General features: G+C 47.2%; 1 protein-coding gene and 1 non-coding gene across 2 annotated transcripts; both read right to left on the bottom strand.

Annotated features, from left to right (window-relative positions):
* Window positions 1-269: 269 nt before the first annotated feature.
* On the bottom strand, window positions 270-11,924 carry Serping1 (serpin family G member 1). The gene is made up of 8 exons (XM_050120389.1): window positions 11,863-11,924; window positions 11,294-11,371; window positions 9,694-10,249; window positions 8,193-8,327; window positions 5,674-5,877; window positions 5,374-5,510; window positions 2,587-2,806; window positions 270-744 (listed from the first exon to the last, which is right to left on the bottom strand). Exons 2-8 carry the CDS (start codon window positions 11,345-11,347, stop codon window positions 491-493), a joined length of 1,560 nt encoding a protein of 519 aa, XP_049976346.1. The 5' UTR covers window positions 11,348-11,371; window positions 11,863-11,924; the 3' UTR covers window positions 270-490.
* A 3,213-nt stretch (window positions 11,925-15,137) lies between these two features.
* LOC126488129 (U6 spliceosomal RNA) lies at window positions 15,138-15,243 on the bottom strand. The gene has a single exon (XR_007588586.1). It is a non-coding gene; the product is annotated as a U6 spliceosomal RNA (small nuclear RNA).
* Between the last annotated feature and the right edge of the window lie 2,898 nt (window positions 15,244-18,141).

Raw genomic sequence — 18,141 nt, 5'->3', positions numbered from 1 at the left:
CCAAAAAGTGTCATTGAAGACCATCAAAACCAGTCATCCCCCAACTAACCCGCTAACTATGGGAGATGCACCCATATGCCCAGGGAAGCTAATCTAGCCAGATCTGCAAGGTCCCTGGGCAATCCTGAGATTCGGGGGACATAAGAAATGGTCCCCAGTTTTAAGCCCTAAATGTAGAGTGGCTTATTACACAGTAGCAAGTAGGCGATGCAAGAAGCATGGTGATTCCTGTGTGCTGATGTCGAGGCGACTAAATACCCAGAGGCAAGAAATGTCTGCAAGTTTTATTTGTAGAGTCTGGTAAACTCGACCCATGAAGCTGCAAAAAGTGTTTAGAGAGCATGTTGGTGCCGTGGGGGCTGTGGATGAAAACAGTTCCCTCTGCCCCATCCTAAGGCTGGAAGTGGCTGGGAAGGCAGTGGCGAGGCAATCACGGGGTAAGTGGAAGCCCGGGTGGCCCGGCTGGAGTCCAGCCCGACTTCTGCCTGTCTCAGGCCCTGGGGTCGTACACCCGGCCCATGAAGACCGGGAACTTGTGTTGCTGGTCCCAGAGCAGGAAGAGGAAGGGTTGCCGCACCTCAAAGATGATTAAGTTTCGGGCCACAGAGACGGCTGAGGCCGCAGCGGCCTCCACGCCCGTCTCTGTCAGCTCTAGCACCGTCTGGTGCTTCATGGAAGACACCTGAAGATCTGGGTCGTCGGTCAGCCCACACAGGTTGAGATCGTCAGAGAAGTCAAAAAATTCTAGGACGAAACAGGAGAAAAGCAAAATCAGAGGTCAGCAGGAGCCGGCGGTGGTGGCACACAGCTTTAATCCCAGAGAGGCAGAGGAGGGTGGATCTCTGTGAGTTCAAGGCCAGCCTGGTCTACAAGAGCTAGTTCCAGAACAGCCAGGGCTACACAGAGAAACCTTGTCTTGGAATAACAACAACAAAACAAACAAACCGGGGATAAGCAGGGAACTCTTGGTTGGTGGAAATTCTGTTCTTAAATTTCCTGGGTTAGTCTCAAATTCCTCCAGCATCTTCTCAGTCTCTAAGTCATTGCCTCCTGGTCTTCTAAGCGGGAACCCCTGTTATCAGGCCCAGCCATCAACCACTCTCAAGATGCATGGGGCTGGAGATATGGCTCAGAGGTTAAGAGCACTGCCTGCTCCTCCAGAGGTCCTGAGTTCAATTCCCAGCAACCACATGGTGGCTCACAACCATCTGTAATAAGAACTGGCACCCCTTCCGGCTTGCGGGCACACAGGGAAGAAATGCTGTACACCTAATTAAATAAATAAATATTAAAAAAAAAAGATGCCTCACTCTCTGCCCCCCACCAACTCTCCCCTGAAAAAATGGCATATTGCTTCCTTGTCTCCAAGGACTTTGAGAAATAGAGATGGATAATATGCTATAAAATGAGATCATGTGAGGGTATAATGCTATACACTGAAATATACACTGACAGAATTATATACTGACAGAAATGCTGTATACTGAAATATATACTGACAGAAATATATACTGGTCTCTGCCCTAAATTCCTGACAAGAACTCCTAGAACCCTAACATTTCCTTAGCAATGGACGTGCTGGCAGCGCATTTTGTCTTAATATTTAAGGTTTTTGTTTGTTTGTTTGTTATTTTTGTGTTTTTTTTTTTTTTTTTTTTTTTTTTTTTTTTTTTGTTTTTTTTTTTTTTTTTTTTTTTTTTGAGACAGGGTTTCTCTGTGTAACCGCCCTGGCAGAACTCTCTCTGTAGACCTCCTGCCTCTGCCCAAGTGCTGGGATTAAGGGGTGGATTACCACCACCACCCAGGTGATATTTGTCTTTTGATTTCTGTTCTAAAGCCCTCGCAATTCCTCAGCAGCAGGAGTAACAGGCATCTTAGTCAGTCTGTTATTTGGCTTCTGATGCTGGTTTTAGGAAATCAGGTTATATATTAGGTGATGAAGTTGTCAAAACAGGAAATGAGCAACAGATCTAGCTAGGGATGACGTCAAAGGTTAGAAAGGGGTGTTTCTAAAGTCTCCCCTAAACTCAGAAACCCCAGATTCATACATATCTAGATGGATCTGAGTTTCTTCTGTGAAGTGACTGATTAGTGAATGTGGCCAGACAGTGGTGGTGCACAGCTTTAATCCCAACACTTGGGAGACAGAGGCAGGCAAAACTCTGTGAGTTCAAGGCCAGCCACGTCTACAGAGTGAGTTCTAGGACAGCTAGGACTGTTTCACAGAGAAACCCTGTCTCGAAAAACAAACAAACAAATTAGTGAATGTGACCAAGAAGTGAATGTCCACAGTCCATCTGGGTCACCTGTTCCAGTGAAACCTAGTATAAATATCCCAGAGAGCTAGAGATCTGGACTGCTGTTTGGGCTTGACTCCAATTAGTTCACAGGTAAGACATGTACACTTTAGGTAAGTCACAGATAGTCTCTGAGCTTCAGTTTTCTCAGTGACCTCATGGGATAAAGCCTGGTCCTTTAGCTCACGTGGTTGAGGAGTAAGTTTCTGATACAAGTGAAGAAGAACATCTAGCATGATGGCAACATTGTAGCACCATCTCCCCCCTGCTTCTGGTGGCCAGGACTCACCCATCTTCTCCATGATTGACAGCATATCTTGGTTGCTCTTCACTTTGACCTGAGGCATCACCAGATAGGTGGGCTGGTACCTGGACAGCTCCAGCTTCTTCATGACGGCCTTAAAGACAGTGGGGGTGAGAGCCTCCTCCATGTCTTCAAGTTTGTGCTTCTGGCTCTGAGGCACCATGATGACAAATGTCAGGTTGTGAGAGAGCTGCAGCTGTCCCACCTGGAGAGAATGAGATACATTGTATGAGCTCTCCCGCCCCAGCTCTTTCCTGGCCTGCCCCACCAGGTGCCCTGTTCCTCAAGACTGTTTCAACAAGCACCAGCCAAACCTGACTGCCATGATGTGCCATCAAGTGGCATCAAGTGGGGATGCCAGTCAGTCAGACTAAAGTACACCAGTTCTGGTGAGAGCCCGAGGGATGAGCACAAGTTTTGAATCATACCCTGACTATCTATATAATAAGAGAGTAGGATTTGGCTCCTCCCTTCCTCCTTCCTCCCTCCCTCTCTACCTTCTTTCCTCCCTCCCTCCCTCCCTCCCTCCCTCCCTCCCTCCCTCCCTTCCTTCCTTCCTTTAATAGAGTCTTATGCAATCCTGAATGGGTTTAAATTAACAGAAGATAATCCTAAAATATCTTCTTCATCCTCCTCCTCCTCTCTCTCTCTACCCCCTTGTTTTTCCAGACAGGGTTTCTCTGTATGACAGCCCTGGCTGCCCTGGAACGTGCATTGTAGACCAGGCTGGCCTTGAACTCACAGACTTCCACCTGCCTCTGCGTCCCAAGTGCTGGGATTAAAAGCATGAGCTGCCACCGCCCAGCTGACCCTAAACTTTGGATCTTTCTGTTTTCACCTCCTACAAGCTAGGATCACAGGTCTATACTACCACAGTTAGTTCTATGAGGTGCCGAGAATCAAACCCACAGCCTGGCAAAGCGCTCTACCAACTGTGCTTGAGATGCAGTTTATTTAAGCCCTATTTCTTTTATACTTTAAATTATCTCTAGCTTGTTTCTAATATGGTGTCAGAGTCTGGGACCAGCCAGGACCTAAATTATTTCTCGTACCAGGGTAGAGGTATGGGAGTAAAAATACAACTTACACAACTATATTGGGAGGGAGTTTTTAGGGATCCTTTATGACGTCCTGAATTTATATTCTGAAAACCACCTGCTTTTATCATCCAAACAACTTTTATATCAAAAAGTAAACTGAGGGAGAAGTTCATTAGCATTCTGTTTCCTGGGTAGTCGGGAAGAATAACTTAGGTCACGTCCATAACTAACTATGCCTGCTCTGTCACACAGACTAAGAAACACCTCTTCCCCAGGCAACCTCCTAAGTTACAGTAGAAGGAGCAGAATGACTTTAGCATATCCTGACCATTTGTTTAGGATGGTGTTAGTTTGGCTCACTATTAAAGGCTAGGCGAGGGCTGGAGAGATGGCTCAGAGGTTAAGAGCACTGGCTGCTCTTCCAGAGGTCCTGAGTTCAATTCCCAGCAACCACATGGTGGCTCACAACCATCTATGATAAAATCTGGTGCTCTCTTCTGGTGTGCAGGCAGAATGCTGTATACATAATAAATAAATCTTTAAAAAAAATAAAGGCTAGGCGACCACCTTCTGTGTGGAAGATGCAAAGTGTGCCTTGCCAGGTTGCTCAGAATTTTGACTACCATACCATTAGGAATATTGGCCTGTATAATCATGCCCCATAGGTGCTATACCGTATTGTTTAGGGAATAATGACAAGAAAAAACTTTGTGCATGTTCAGTATAATTTTTTTTCTCAAATGTTTTCTGTCCATGGATGCACCATGGATATGAGATGCTGGCTCAGAAGACCTTCCCCAAGACACAGAGATAGATACAGGAATGCTTAGGTACTGGCTATGGGAGAATTTACTGCCTAGAATCTTATGGCTCCATATTCTTCTTCTGTTGGTGACAGTATCTTTCTGTTATATAGCTCTGGCTGTCTTGGAATTCTATATGTAGACTAGTTTGGCTTTGAACTCACAGAAAACTATCTGCCTCTGCCTCCAGAGAGCTAGGGTTAAAGGTATGAACTATCAAGCCCTGCTTGGGCTCCATATTCTGTCCCTTCTCTCTCCCTACCCACTAGAATTATATTGTTCAATATCTGCTAAAGAACTTAATTTAGCCTGTCGTGGTGGCATCCACCTTTAATCCCAGCACTTGGGAGGCAGAAGCAAGTGGACCTCTGAGTTCCAGGCCAGTCTGGTCTACAAAGTGAGTTCCAGGACAGCCAGTAGCTACACAGAGAAACACTGTCTCCAAAAAACCAAAAAAACAGAACAAAAAAAATAATTCAACACCTGTGTATACACATACTTAACACATCTCTGCCCACACAGAGCAATACCTCTATAAGCATACGTATACATATGCATACTGCACAAAAGTGTACGCACACAGAGGACACAGCAAGCTACCAGTGTACCCTGAGTGGAGGTTAAGAGAGAGAGAGAGAGAGAGAGAGAGAGAGAGAGAGAGAGAGAGAGAGAGGTACAGAATTTAAAAACGACTCACTTTTTGCCATTTGGTGCAGTAGAGATGAATGAAGAGACTTTAGAATCATGTCTAGACTCATGTCTTCCAGCCTAAACTTCCCTGCCTCCAAAAACAAGAGAGAGGAGGAGGAGAAAAGGGGGTGGGACCACAAGGTGGGAGAAATAGAAATGGGGATTTTGCAAGCAGGCACTCCACCATGACAGGGCCATGGCAGAAAGGAAGTCGGGGATGGGAGGAGTCAGGAACTTACCCTGGCCTTCAGAGTCTGGTCACTGAAGTGGGCCATAGGGTACTTTTTGCTGCTCATCATGGGCACTTTAATCACAGAGTTTTTGTAGAGGAAAGGTGACTTCTGAGTTTTTTGCTCAAATGGTTTCTTCCATTTGGCTAAAGGAAGAAAGGGTGGCTGTAACATAGGTAGGGATAAAAAAGGCGCTAAAGACCCTGCTAGGGCAGGGTAGGACAGTCGCTGTGGAACTCTGAGCTGGTAGGATGTGAAGACATGATGGGATGGGAGGTAGAACCCCATGAGGCCCACTGCCTGCCTTACCGCTCAAGTAGACAGCATTCAGCAGGACAAGGCGGGTATCAGAGGGCAGGCTGTCCAGCAGCTGACTGATCTTGTGGTTGGTGTTCTCGGCCACCCAGGTGTTGATGAGTTCTAAGTTAGCATCACCGTCCAGGCTCAGGACTCTGGGGCTGCTTCCATACAGGGTCTGAGAGGCATTCACGTAGGTGTCCCTGATGGGTAGATCTGAGGGGCAGGACAGAAGAGTGAGTCCCCCGAACAATCCCACCCGCCTTCAAAGAGCCAGAGAGTGAACACACTTCTCATGTGTTTTCACTTCATTTGTGTTTCTGGAGACAGGGTCTTGCTACGGAGCTCTGGCTAGCCCAGAATTCAGGTAGACCAGACTGGAACTCACAGAGATCTGCCTGCCTCTGCCTCCTGTGCGCAGGGATTAAAGACCATCACATCTGGTGGGGTTCCCATGGTTCTTCCTGCTCACTCCAATGAACACGCCAGCATTTTACAAAAGCAGGGACCAGCCCACACCTCTACTGTATGCAAATGTATTCAATGCAAATCAGATTTAAGAAAACATCCCACACTAAGAACAGCAAAACTATTCCTAGGCACCCCTGCTGCTTCTGCTTGCAGGTGAGGCGAGCTTGGCTAGGCAGCCCCCTGTAAAGTAGCCTGCACCTGACTTGCCCCTTTCCGAAGGCTGTAGGAAGAGACCCTACTTTCAAGCCTCAGGGGAAGTTTATGATGAGACTTCCATACTCTTGCTCTCACCACCCAAGTCCACTGGAGAAAATATGAGTGCTTGGAAGAATAGACTGTTTCACTGGATAATTTCCCCAGGCTTGGCTGGTGCTTCACGCAGCCTAAGACCCAGAACCTTAGCAGAACTCTGGATGTGGGTGGACGGGATACAAGTAGCCCTAAAATATTGAATGTAGTGGAACTGTCCATAGCTGAACGGGACAAAAGACACCACTGGTCGGAAGTAGGTAAGGAATGCAGTATGTAGCAAAACCTCTGAATCATAGTTTTTTTTTTTTTCATATCAAAAAGATACATTTTAGTGCCAGGCATGGCGGAGCATGCTCTTAACCCAGAAACTTGGGAGGCAGAGGCATGAGGATCTCGGTGATGTCAAGGCCAGCATAGTTCACATGGGGAGGTCCAGCTAGCTATGACCACAGAGTGAGATCTTGTTGAGAGAGAGAAAGAGACAGGAGGGGGAATTGAGATTTGAGGCAACCTCTTTTCCTTTTTTCTTTATTTTTTCCTTCCCTGTATTTTCTCAGTTTTTTTTTATAACTATGGTTTTCATTGTGTGTGGGGGCGTGGTAAGGAAAGGAAAAGCCAAGCACAATATCACATGGCTATAATCTTGGCAACCTAGACCAGAGGATTGCCAAAACCTGAGTCTTTAATCCCATCACTCAAGGGCAGAGAGACAGGCTGATCTCTGTGAGTTTGAGGCCAGCCTGGTCTACAGAGCAAGTTCCAGGACAGCCAGGACTGTTACACAGAGAAATCCTGTCTTGGAAAAACAAAAACAAAAAACCTGAGGCTTCAGAGAGGGCAATCTCAGGAAATAAGTAAGCAGAGGAAGAGGGCTGGGAATGCAGCCCAGTGGTGGCGCTGGTACCACAAAGAAGAAGGGGAAAATGGGAGAAAACGCTTTCTTACAAAAGAAAGAAGGGAAAAGCACGCGAGAGAAAGTGGGCCACGTGTGATAGTGCAGAATTCCAGCACTCAGGAGGCTGAGGCCAGAGGAGAACCGGAGTTTGAAGCCAGCCTGGGCGACATAGCGAGACCCTATTTCAAACAACCAACACAAACCAGACAAACAAAAACCTAAAAGAGAGGCTTTAGACGAATTCTGTGATTTTTTTAACCTTTGGAAGTGAAGGGTGCCTCCCACCCCCACCAGCCATTCTGATGCTCCATCCCTACCCACTCCTGAGCAGCTCTGCAGAAATGGCCAGCTCGAGGGTCTCAGGCTTACGAGCAACTGCGTCAGATCATTTGTGAGGTTCCTTCTTACCATCTACTGATTTGATTATTTATTATTATATTATTTACTGGTATTATCTACCTAGCATAAACATGTAAATGATAACAAATTCATATAATACAAAAGTACTAAGGATGAATCAGAAGACACACTTGACCTAAAACTTAGCAAAAAGTATCTTTTTTTTTTTTTTTTTTGGTTTTTCGAGGCAGGGTTTCTCTGTAGCTTTGGAGCCTATCCTGGAACTAGCTCTGTAGACCAGGCTGGTCTCGAACTCACAGAGATCCGCCTGCCTCTGCCTCCCGAGTGCTGGGATTAAAGGCGTGCGCCACCATTGCCCGGCTCAAAAAGTATCTTTTGGTGACTTTCAGCTTCTAACCTCTAACCTCTAGCCCTGTTGTTAACAGATACACAGTATTTGAGTCTCACAGGTCTTGCTCCTGGAGCCATCTGAAACTCCTGTTGCTTCCCCATCACTCTTACCCATCCTCAGTACTGTCCTTCCTTCCCCTCCTCCAGACTCGAGCACACTCACCTGGGCTGTGGAAGATCTGCGACACAGAAGTGACACCTTTGGAGGAAAAGGCCTTCAGAGCCTGGTGGACACAGGCGAAGTCCTTGGGGTAGGAAAGGATGTCCTCCAGGTTGCTCTTGGTGCTATCTCCAGCCCCTACACCAAAGGACAGGGAGAGATAAGAGCTCTTGGGGGGAGGAACGAGAGACCTACTACTTGGGAATAGGGCTGTGGGCTGGCTAGAATGGAGGGTGTGTCCCGCCATGGTGGGGCTTCAGAGCATCAAACAGTACTCTGGAAGACTGGAAGACAGCGATGTGTCAGGAAGAGGGTGGTGGGCAGTGCTGAGTCGTCCTGCTAGGCTCTCCCACCTCCCCAGCTCCCCATCCCCCCGGCTTCAAACGTTCTCCTCCACTGGTCTCCACCATTGTAAGTCGCACGCACGCATCTTTCTGAGCACTGCTCCACACTAATCCTGACTTAGACGGTTTGGGTTTACAGAATCATCCTATAAGTAGAGGCCTTAGACCCCTGTTGTAAAAGAGGGTGGGTGTCCTTCATTATTAAACACCGTGCGTGTCTTCTCCATGGCAGCAGCCAAAACTTGTCAAGAGCCTTGCGTCTAGTCCAGGTGTTCTAATGCTTCTCTTATGTTATCTTATTAAGTTACCACCAAGCCTTTTACATAGATACTCACTTTCCTAGTATATAGAGGGGGCCTGAACTTTCAGAGATAGTGTTATTAATGCATTTAAGGTCCCAGAGCTAATAATAAGATAAATGCAGTATTGGAACTGAAATGAACAAAGTGGAACCAACAGACTATAAAGAACCCCCCAGAAGACTCTGAGGATGTCTGAGGACAGTCTTGCTGTCACACCTGGAGAGCCAGGTGCTACTAGCATCTTACCAGATACAGTGAGATGTTAGGATTTGGGGAAGTCAGGAGGAGGGATCTTGTATGTGCAATCTCTACGAGCATTACTGGAATTTTCTATGCTGGGCTGTGAGGGGTGTCATGTCTCTCTCTCTCCCAGGGAAATCACTCTCATGGTGGTAGAAGTTTTTTTTTTAATCTCCCAGGGAGTCAAGGCACCACCTCGTCTGAGTCTTGGTCTTTGAAGGGAGATCTCACCATCTCTACTTACTTAACTGTCAAGAACTCACACTCAAGAGCGCTTAAGTGAACTGCTCATGGCTGCACAGCCAGGAAATGCATGACCAGGACTCTCTCTCAGGTCTGCCTCCGATGACTTCATCTCCCTTATCAGCTTCCATTGCTTTGAACCACGATTGGGACCTTACTTTATATGTTGTTAATGAATCCACAGGCTTTTATAAGCAACAGGACCTTATTAAATCATTGTTAAATAAAGCAGCGTTCAAGAATGAAGACCTACCACCCCTGTCATGTAGCCCATTTTACAGCTTCTTCTCAGAGACACAGCCTCACAGAGGGGTGTGATTGGTGATCCCTAGGGGAGAGTCCCCCATACAGCCTGGATGGAAGCCAGAGTCTTACCGAGAAGGACCTGCGTCAGGAGGCTGGCGATGCTGAATGGGGAGAAGGCCATGTTGGTCTCAGCCTTCTTGGTGGATGAGAACGCGCTGTAGAGCTTCATGGAAAACTCTGTCAAAGCTTCCGCCAGTGTAGCCTCTGAGGACTTTATGTCTGAATCAGAACACTGAGCAAGTGGCTCTGAGCAGAAGGGTTTGGTGGGAGCCTGGGTAGGAGAATCCGTGGTTGTACATGGTTGACTGGAGAGATCCATGGGGGGCTGGCTGGAAGCATTCATGGGGGGCTGGCTGGAAGCATTCATGGGGGGCTGGCCAGAAGCATTCATGGGGGGCTGGTTGGGAGAATCCGTGGGTAGTTGTGCCATCGGTTGGGTGTTCTGGGTGGTGTCAGTTGTGTTTTTGGTTGGTGCATTGGTCGTTGGCCAGGTAGACTGTACTGTATGTTTACTCGAACTCCAGGGGCCATCTCTCTCAGGGACGATATCTTCGCTTTCCTCTTGAGTGACCAATGGGTCCTGGATGCTCTGGCTGGCAGCTTCTGAATCTGAGAAGGCTCTATCCTGTGGTTCAAGAAACAGGGTCTCATTTCTTAGTGAGCCACAGTTCCCTCAACCACTCCAGGCCTGAACACTGTGAGCACACAGTTGTTTTTGGTGTAGCCTGGCAGGTGAAGGGTTATTCCTTCAGAAATAGGCAATGCCAGGGGAATTCTCTGCAGGAAACATGGGGTAATTCCAATTTGGTTATCAAGTATTTGTGTTCAGTGACCACCATGCAAGAAGCTGTTTTCTTGTTTTGACTCACTTGCCAGGGTAGTATAGACATTTGCATTTGTGAGCCTTATTTTAGGACTGTGGATATTCAGAGTGGGTGTGGTATACCAGTGAGTATTGAAAACAATTAGTATACCAAAAGGAAAGGAAGAATTGTGGGAATTGGGTGCAACGGTGCAACCTGTAATCCCGGGCATCTAGGCGTTTGGGAGGTGCGCCAGGAGGATCTCCTTATGTGACAGTGTTTTTAGAAGTGGGAAGGAAAGTCTGCAAAATCCAGATCCCTTGCTCAATCGGACGTCAGGTGGTGACTCCCCAAGGTCACCCAGGATGCCAGCTTCCAGAATAACGTCCTGCTTATCCACGGGAAGCAAACACTCACTCTTTTCATGAGTTTACTTTTTATCCCTGCCCTCCTAGGCCACGTGGGCCACGGTGCTCTTGACCTTGGCGCCAGCGCACGTCTGTCTGCCAGCCTTCTTCTTGCACCCCACTTTCTACAGACCCAGACCTGGAAGAGCCTGTCACAGCATCAAAGAGGGGGCAGGTTGTAACTTGGGTCTCGTCTTGCCTCCTTTGACCCCACCAAGCTTGGATGGTGGGCTGGGTGGAGTCTATGTATTCTGCCATTTATACATTGGGTTAAGGAAGCTTGGAGAAGGGTCCGGCCTAAGGTCATCCAGCTTGTGTATCTTCTAATATAGAATTCAAGTCCCTCCTCCTACGGTGGTAGGGCTAGGCTCGAACTTAATCCCAGGAGGAGCTTCCCTCCCTCCCCAGGGCCCAAAGGGGGTTACTCCTCCCCCCGCGCCCCTCGGAGGGACCACTTACCCCAGCCAGCAGCAGCAGCAGCAGGAGGGTCAGAGGGGTCAGCCTGGAGGCCATCTGGGCAGCGACGTCAGCTGCGACCTGTGAAGCCAGTTAGCCTCAGAGGCAGCCGTGAGCCTAGGAGCTCAGGGGGTTCAACCCATCCCCAGGCCCGCCCCCATTCCATTCCAGGCCTCGACCCTTCTTGGTGTGCTCCCGCCTCCTCCCTCTGGGGCCACCTTCTCCCTGGCTCCGCCCTCTGTTTTGTTTTCCCCAAACCGCTTCCCTTTCCCGGCACCGGCTGGCCCTTCTCTCCCTTCACGCCCAGGTCCCAGCCCATCTGTTCAATCTCCAGGGTCCCGGGTCCCGCTTAACTAAACAATAAGCCAGGGGCAGCCGAGAGGAGGGCCAGGGCGAGCTGGGCAGCTCAGCTTTGAGGGAAGAGGAGGCAGAAGGCTCAAGGGGAAGCAAGCCTATGGAAATTGCAGCGATAACAAACAGGGGGCTAGAAAGTAGGGGAGAGGGAGGCTGGAGACCACCCTGTCAAGCCCTCTTGACTTTGTGTTCCTCCCCCAAAGGTCCCGTTACAAAACCTGGTCCAAGTTCTTGGTCGCTAGGCAGCTTCAGGGCAGACTGAGTGGACAGTCGCAGAAGGTCAGTGAGGGTGGGGTGTCGGGGGGCAGTCTCAGCTATTGGCTGGTTCAGGACACTGCCCCGTTAAAAATTAAGGATGATTGATCACTAGTGCGAGACTGCGAGTTCCCGTAAATCAGGATGGGAAAGGCCTGGGACAGTCTGGGTCTGGCACTGTGGGCCAGGCTAGTAGTTTAGCCTGATCTCCCCTCGGGAGTAGGATGAGATGGGAGGAGTGGGGAAGCTTAGTGCAGCTCACAGGGGTGCAAAACTACCGCGCTCCTGTGTTCCATGGAGCAAGATAAAAAAGCAGAAGAAATGCAAAACTTGTCCCGCATTTCACAAGAGATGAGTTTTTGTTTGTTTGTTTGTTGTTTTGTTTTGGGTAAATGGACAAGGTAACTCTGGAAATAGGCCATTTGATAGTTAAGACATCAAGTCTTAGAAGCAGTTAATGTCAGACCTTTCCATTGCCGTCGTTTGGAGATATGCCAGGCTTGGGCTTAAGTGTCCTAAAGAACCAGCTGCGGCCTCCTCCCTATCCGTTTACATCATGAGTCGTTCTAAGTTTGAGAGCTAGGAGTCTGAGGCTCCTAGCTGAGCCCGGGTTTCAGTCCCTAGCGCCACAACAAAGCGAAACAATCACAGAAACCGACCACTCAAACACAGTGACAATCCCAAACCAGCAAACAAAAATCAAATCCTGACCTGTATGTATTTATGGTTGGTTTGTCACAATAAGCCGGTTTTGTGAGTCCCTGGCAAGGAGGAACCCAGTTAAATATAAATTCTAAGTAAATCCTATGCAATCTTGGAATATGCTTATTTTCACCATTGTTGTGTATCTAAAATTTAAATTTGACCGTATTTCATATGCTGAGTCTGGCAGTCCTATGTCCTCTGCAGAGCAAGGCTGCTCTCTCTGGTAACATGATATAGATATGAAGTTCTGTGATTGTCTAGCTACAGGCCTGACCCCTACCTGGGTTTGCCTTCTTTAGGAAAGTCTGTGGTGGGCATTAGATCTGATGCTCGAAGAAAGTCGAAAGACAGGAGCAGGAGAGTGGAGCACTCACATGGCTCCCAAGGGACCTTAGAAAAGACCTCGAGTTTGACCTGGCTCTGCGCTTCATTTTCTTGGGGTGCTCCTAAACCTTAAAGAAGTTCCATAATATAAGTGCCATCCTTTGAACCGTTTCCTGCAAAATTCAAGCTGTCGTTATTTTTTTCTGCTGTGTAGTACTCCATTGTGTAAATGTACCACATTTTTCTTATCCATTCTTCAATTGAGGAGTATTTATGTTGTTTCCAGGTTCTGGCTATGACAAACAAAGCTGCTATGAACATAGTTGAGCACATGTCCTTGTGGCACAATTGAGCATTCTTTGGATATATATCCAAAAGTGCTATTGCTAGGTCTTGAGGAAGGTTGTTTCCTAATATTCTGAGAAATTACCACACTGACATCCAAAGGGGTTGTACGAGCTTTCATTCCCACCAGCGACGCAGAAGTGTTCCCTTTTCCCCACAACCTCTCCAGCATAAGTTGTCATCAGTGTTTTTGATCTTGGCCATTCTTACAGGTGTAAGATGGAACTCAGAGTTGTTTTGATTTGCATTTCTCTGATGACTAAGGATTTTGAACATTTTCTTAAGTGTCTTTCATCCATTTTAGATTCCTCTGTTGAGAGTTCTCTGTTTAGGTCTGTACTCCATTTTTTTTTAATTGAATTATGTGATCTTTTGGTGTCCAATTTCTTGAGTTCTTTGTAGATTTTGGAGAGCAGACCCCTGTCTGATGTGGGGTTAGTGAGGATCTTTTCCCATTCTGTAGGCTGTCGTTTTGTCTTGTTGAATCTGGTCACTGTTAATTAAAAGTAACAGATATACACAGCTAGTAAGAGTCAAGGGCAAGTGTCGACCACATCTGGCTGGTGAAATCCTTGGAGTTACTAGCCCATGCTAGGGCCTGCTATAGCAGTCAGAGATCCTGGGGTCACTTCTGATGCCCCAACACTTCCTGGCTGAAGTTACAGTGGAGAAGCAGAGAGGTTTTCTCTGGTTGCAGATCTCTTTCCTGGAATATTTTGGCCACCACTGTCTGTGTACCCTGGGTGTTCACGGGGTTTCTGCTTTGCAGCCGTGTTCTTGTCTGATGAAGCAGGAGCTGCAGCTGACTAAGTCACCATGTTCACAGAATTTCTTCCTAGTGTGGACGAGCATTTATCCAGCTGGTGTAAAGTTGTGACTTCGGTCCTTCCCTACAGGAGGCAGGTGTTGATGCTTTCCGTACTTGTCTGTGCTTTGTATGACGGAGCTTTGTCTCTGATTTCCTACCACACACTCCTTCTGTGGAAGCCGCGGTGTTGACAGCCACAAGTAAAAGTCTGATGTGGGTTCCTGGTGTCACTGTCACCACAGATGATATCTGCACTTAGTACTTTTATGCACCACTCTCTCCGCACATGGGTGTTTTCCTCCGTAGCTCCACAGAGACTGAGCCTGGAACCCTTACCCCTGAGTGCTCATCCACAACCCTCCTGCTAAACCTCCTATTCTTTTCTTCTGGGCAGTCTCCAGCTGGTACCAAGAGGTGGACAGAGACGAGGAGTGAAGACTGGAAATTAGATCCAAATATTTGTAGAGACACAAACTTTCCAATCCTGAAAGCCCCAAAGGACCTTGTTTGTAGCACCAAACCTTTCAGAGTAGAAGAGAAGCCTTTGATGACTCCCTGTATGGACATTCTGCATTGGTCCATTCATTTATCTAAGGGTACTTTAGTCTTTCAAAGTTATCAGCACAGTATCATGTATGTGCCTTGTAAGACTTCAAACAAGCCAGACATTTACAAAATTAAGTCACTGCAGATGCCCTTTAACCACTCCAAGTGTGTTCTTCCAGGATTTCTCAATGTGGGGTTCCCCTCTGTGTGCTGTGAATACCATTGTTTTAGTCTTTGTTGTAGAATAACCGTTTTGTACACTATGAAGATGTGTCTTTGTTAAGGCACCTTCTGATAATTTAATAAAGAGCTGAACAACCCATAGCTAGGTAAGAGGGGAGAGATAGGTGGGATTTCCTGAAGAGAGAGGAACTCTGAAGAAGAATCTGAGAGGTGGGGAATTTGCCAGTGAGATATGGAGGAAGTCGATGTACAATACTATGGAGAGGTAACTGGGCATGTGGCAGAATGCAGATTAATGTAAACAGGCTAATAAAAGTTTGCTCTTTTAAAAACAGGGAATGCGTCACAGATTTGCGTGTGATCCTTGTGCAGGGGCCATCCTCATCTTCTCTGTATCGTTCAAACCTAGTGTGTGTGCTGCCGAAGCAAGCACACTAATTTAAGCTTTAAGAGCTAGATGGGAACAAGCCTAAGCTAAGGACGAACCTTTATACTTAATAACAAGTCTCTGTATCATTATTTGGGAGCTGGTAGTCCAAAGAAGGTCTGACTATACTTTGTATTTATTTTCTATAGTTGTGATAAAACACAACAATCAATTCAGTTTATAGTTGTATACCCCCTTGCCTGACTCATGAGCTTATTTTTGAAACTAAGCATGTTTGTGGAATCACTTAAAAATTGTTTTATTTTCTGGTGAATTGTGTTGTAGGACACATGTTGAGGTGACATCTGTTGGGGTTCAGCCTCGACAGAATTCACACATTTCAGGGTAGGAGCGTGAGGATTAGAATTATTAAGCAAAAGGAACAGAGATAGGAGAGAAATACGAGACAGAGACACAGAACAACATGGGGAGGGAAGTCCAGTGAATACAGAGTTTATCTTCCACATGCTTACACACTCCACTCCAAACGGGACTTCATTTACACGACAGACTTGGTTTCTCCAACCCTTGGTCAAGGTGGAGCGGATCCACCTCTATACCCAAAATACTAATTAGCCACACCTTAGATCAGGATCTCTTGTTTGTAGCCACACCTGTTGGGAACAAACTCTCCGACCTTTAGTCAATGTGGAGCAGACTCACATCTGAGGGCCCTGGCAGAAACCGTGCTGCGATGGCTGTCTAGAGCCTTCAACTTTCCATCATTTAAAACTACTTACGGGGAAATACAGTTCAGAAAGAAAATTCCATGGGAATGAACATACGGTTTAATCAAAACGATAAAGGTGACGTCCGTGAGCCCTTACTCTGACTAACGAGCAGGATGTCATCAACACTCCAGCAGTTCCTGTCAGTCACCATGTCCAGCGCTGTAGGCCACCACCATCCTAATGCTATTGTGAATATCCTCCTTCTTCTTTCCTGCCTCTTTCTCTCTTCTCCCCCCCCCCCCCGCATGGTGATGGAGATTAAATCCAGGGTCTGTGTGGTAGACAATCACGCCACCACTGATTTACATTTCCAGCCTTGGATGTTTGTGGCAAAGTCGTCTGCAGTAACCCTGGTTGGTCCTCAGACTGACTGACCGTCAACTCAGGTTGACCTTGAAGTGATTCTCTTCCTCTCCCCCACGCCGAGAGCACAGGCAGACACCACTACGGGCGGGTTTGGCCCTTGAGTTTTTTTCAGACAGGATCTCTCTATGTAGGCAGGCTGGCCTCAACCTCTCAAGCCTCCTGCTATTGACTCCTAAACGTTGGACTTACAGGACTGCACCATTGTGCCCAGTTTATGCGGTGCCAGGAACCAAATTCAGGGCTCTATAAACGCTAAACAAGTACTGTCCACTGAGTTATACCCCCAGCCTTCGCTTTGAGGTTTGTACCACAACGTGCATTCCTAGATATCTGATTCCTTTCACCGAAAAACTACACATTAGTACATGCGTGTTCATGTGCATACATGTGTGTGGGTGGACACACAACTTCAGGTCGTGTTCCTAAGGAACCATGCTCCCTTCCCTGCCAGCCTGGAGCTCTCTGGCTAAGCCGCCTGACCAGTGAGCTCTGTGACCGCCATGACCCTTCCTCCTTAGTGCATGTGCCTCCAGACGGGGTTTGCTCTTAAGTTGTTTTCTCACTTTTCTTTTTAAAAATTAATTAAAAAAAAAAACATGTGTGCATGCATGTGCATGCTTTTGTGTGTGTGTGTGCGCACACGTGCGTATGCTTGCAGAGATCAGAAAAGTGCACCAGCATCTCCTTGGACTGGAGCTACAGGGATGAACTGCCCAACATGAATGCTGGGGACCAAATTTGGGACTTGGGTGCTGAGGACAGCTTTAGGGAGTTAATTCTCTTCTTCCAGGCAAATCTTGGGGAACAAACTCCGGTCATCAGTCTTGGCAGCAAGTTCCTTTACCCCACTGATCCATAACTGGCCCCATGCCCGTCTTCTAAAAAGTCAGGCCCTCATGTTGGTGAGGCAATCACTTTACCAACCGAGCCATCTCCCTAGCCTGGCTGTCTTAAAAAAAAAAATCAGCGATTACGGCATGTGGCTGTGGCTTATTTTCATTTCTGCATAGTTTGCAGCTACATTTCTTCTTTTTAGCTCTGAAAAAGTGGAGTCTCCCTATGTTTCTCAGGCTGGCCCTCAGCTTCTGTGCTCAGTCAGTCCGCCTGCTTCATCTTCCTGTGGGTCGCTGGGATGAAACTACCTTGGAGCTGGGCTGTGGATGCACGCCTACACCTTGTTAGCTTTCAGTCATCTCAGCGTTCTGCAATTTTATCTCTTCTCCCGCTGACAGATATTTGGGTTGCTGGCAGGTGCAGCCTGTTTTGCACAGTGCTACTCTGGACGTAACTGTCTTCAGTCTGTTTCTTTGGGGCTTGCCCACAGGAGCATCATGGCTAAGAGATGGTGCGTAGCATCAGCTCCACTGACATCTCCAACGTTTACCAGTTTACAAAGCGGTGTGATCATTCTTTTTATTTTTCCCTTCCCTTCCTTTCTGTATTGTCTCAGGCCGGCCTTGAACCCTTGATTTTCCTGCCTCTGCTCACCAAGGGCTAGGATATTTGTAGTCTATCACAACTCCCAGCCAAATTTGTTCGTAGTTTGAGATCTCTTTCAAGGCAGGATTTCTCTGTGTAGCCCTGGGTGTCGAGCTACTCTCAAATGGAGATTTTCCCGTTCCAGCCTTTCCAGTGCTGGGCTTACCGCTATATGCCACTACAGCTGGTATTAGCAATGGTGCATTTTATATATTCACTTGGTTGTGACTGTGTTCTGCTATTTGGTCAAGCATTCTAGAGGAGTCTATCAGGGTGATTTAATATATATATATATATATATATTTATATATTTATTTATTTATTTATT

The sequence above is a fragment of the Alexandromys fortis genome, unplaced genomic scaffold (assembly GCF_014885135.2).
Source record: "Alexandromys fortis isolate MF-2015 unplaced genomic scaffold, M_Fortis_MF-2015_v1.1 scaffold_8_1_9099942, whole genome shotgun sequence".
Classification (NCBI taxonomy): Eukaryota; Metazoa; Chordata; class Mammalia; order Rodentia; family Cricetidae; genus Alexandromys; species Alexandromys fortis.
Note: the sequence above shows the minus strand (reverse complement) of the source record. Positions and strands in the feature narration are given on the sequence as shown.

Coding starts and splice junctions, on each gene's coding strand:
- Serping1 (XM_050120389.1), bottom strand. CDS start 11,347: ATGGCCTCCAGGCTGACCCCTCTGACCCTCCTGCTGCTGCTGCTGCTG. Junction 10,250..11,293: donor TGCTGCTGCTGCTGGCTGGG/GTAAGTGGTCCC, acceptor CTTGAACCACAG/GATAGAGCCTTCTCAGATTC. Junction 2,807..5,373: donor ACCAGACTCTGAAGGCCAGG/GTAAGTTCCTGA, acceptor CATTCTCTCCAG/GTGGGACAGCTGCAGCTCTC.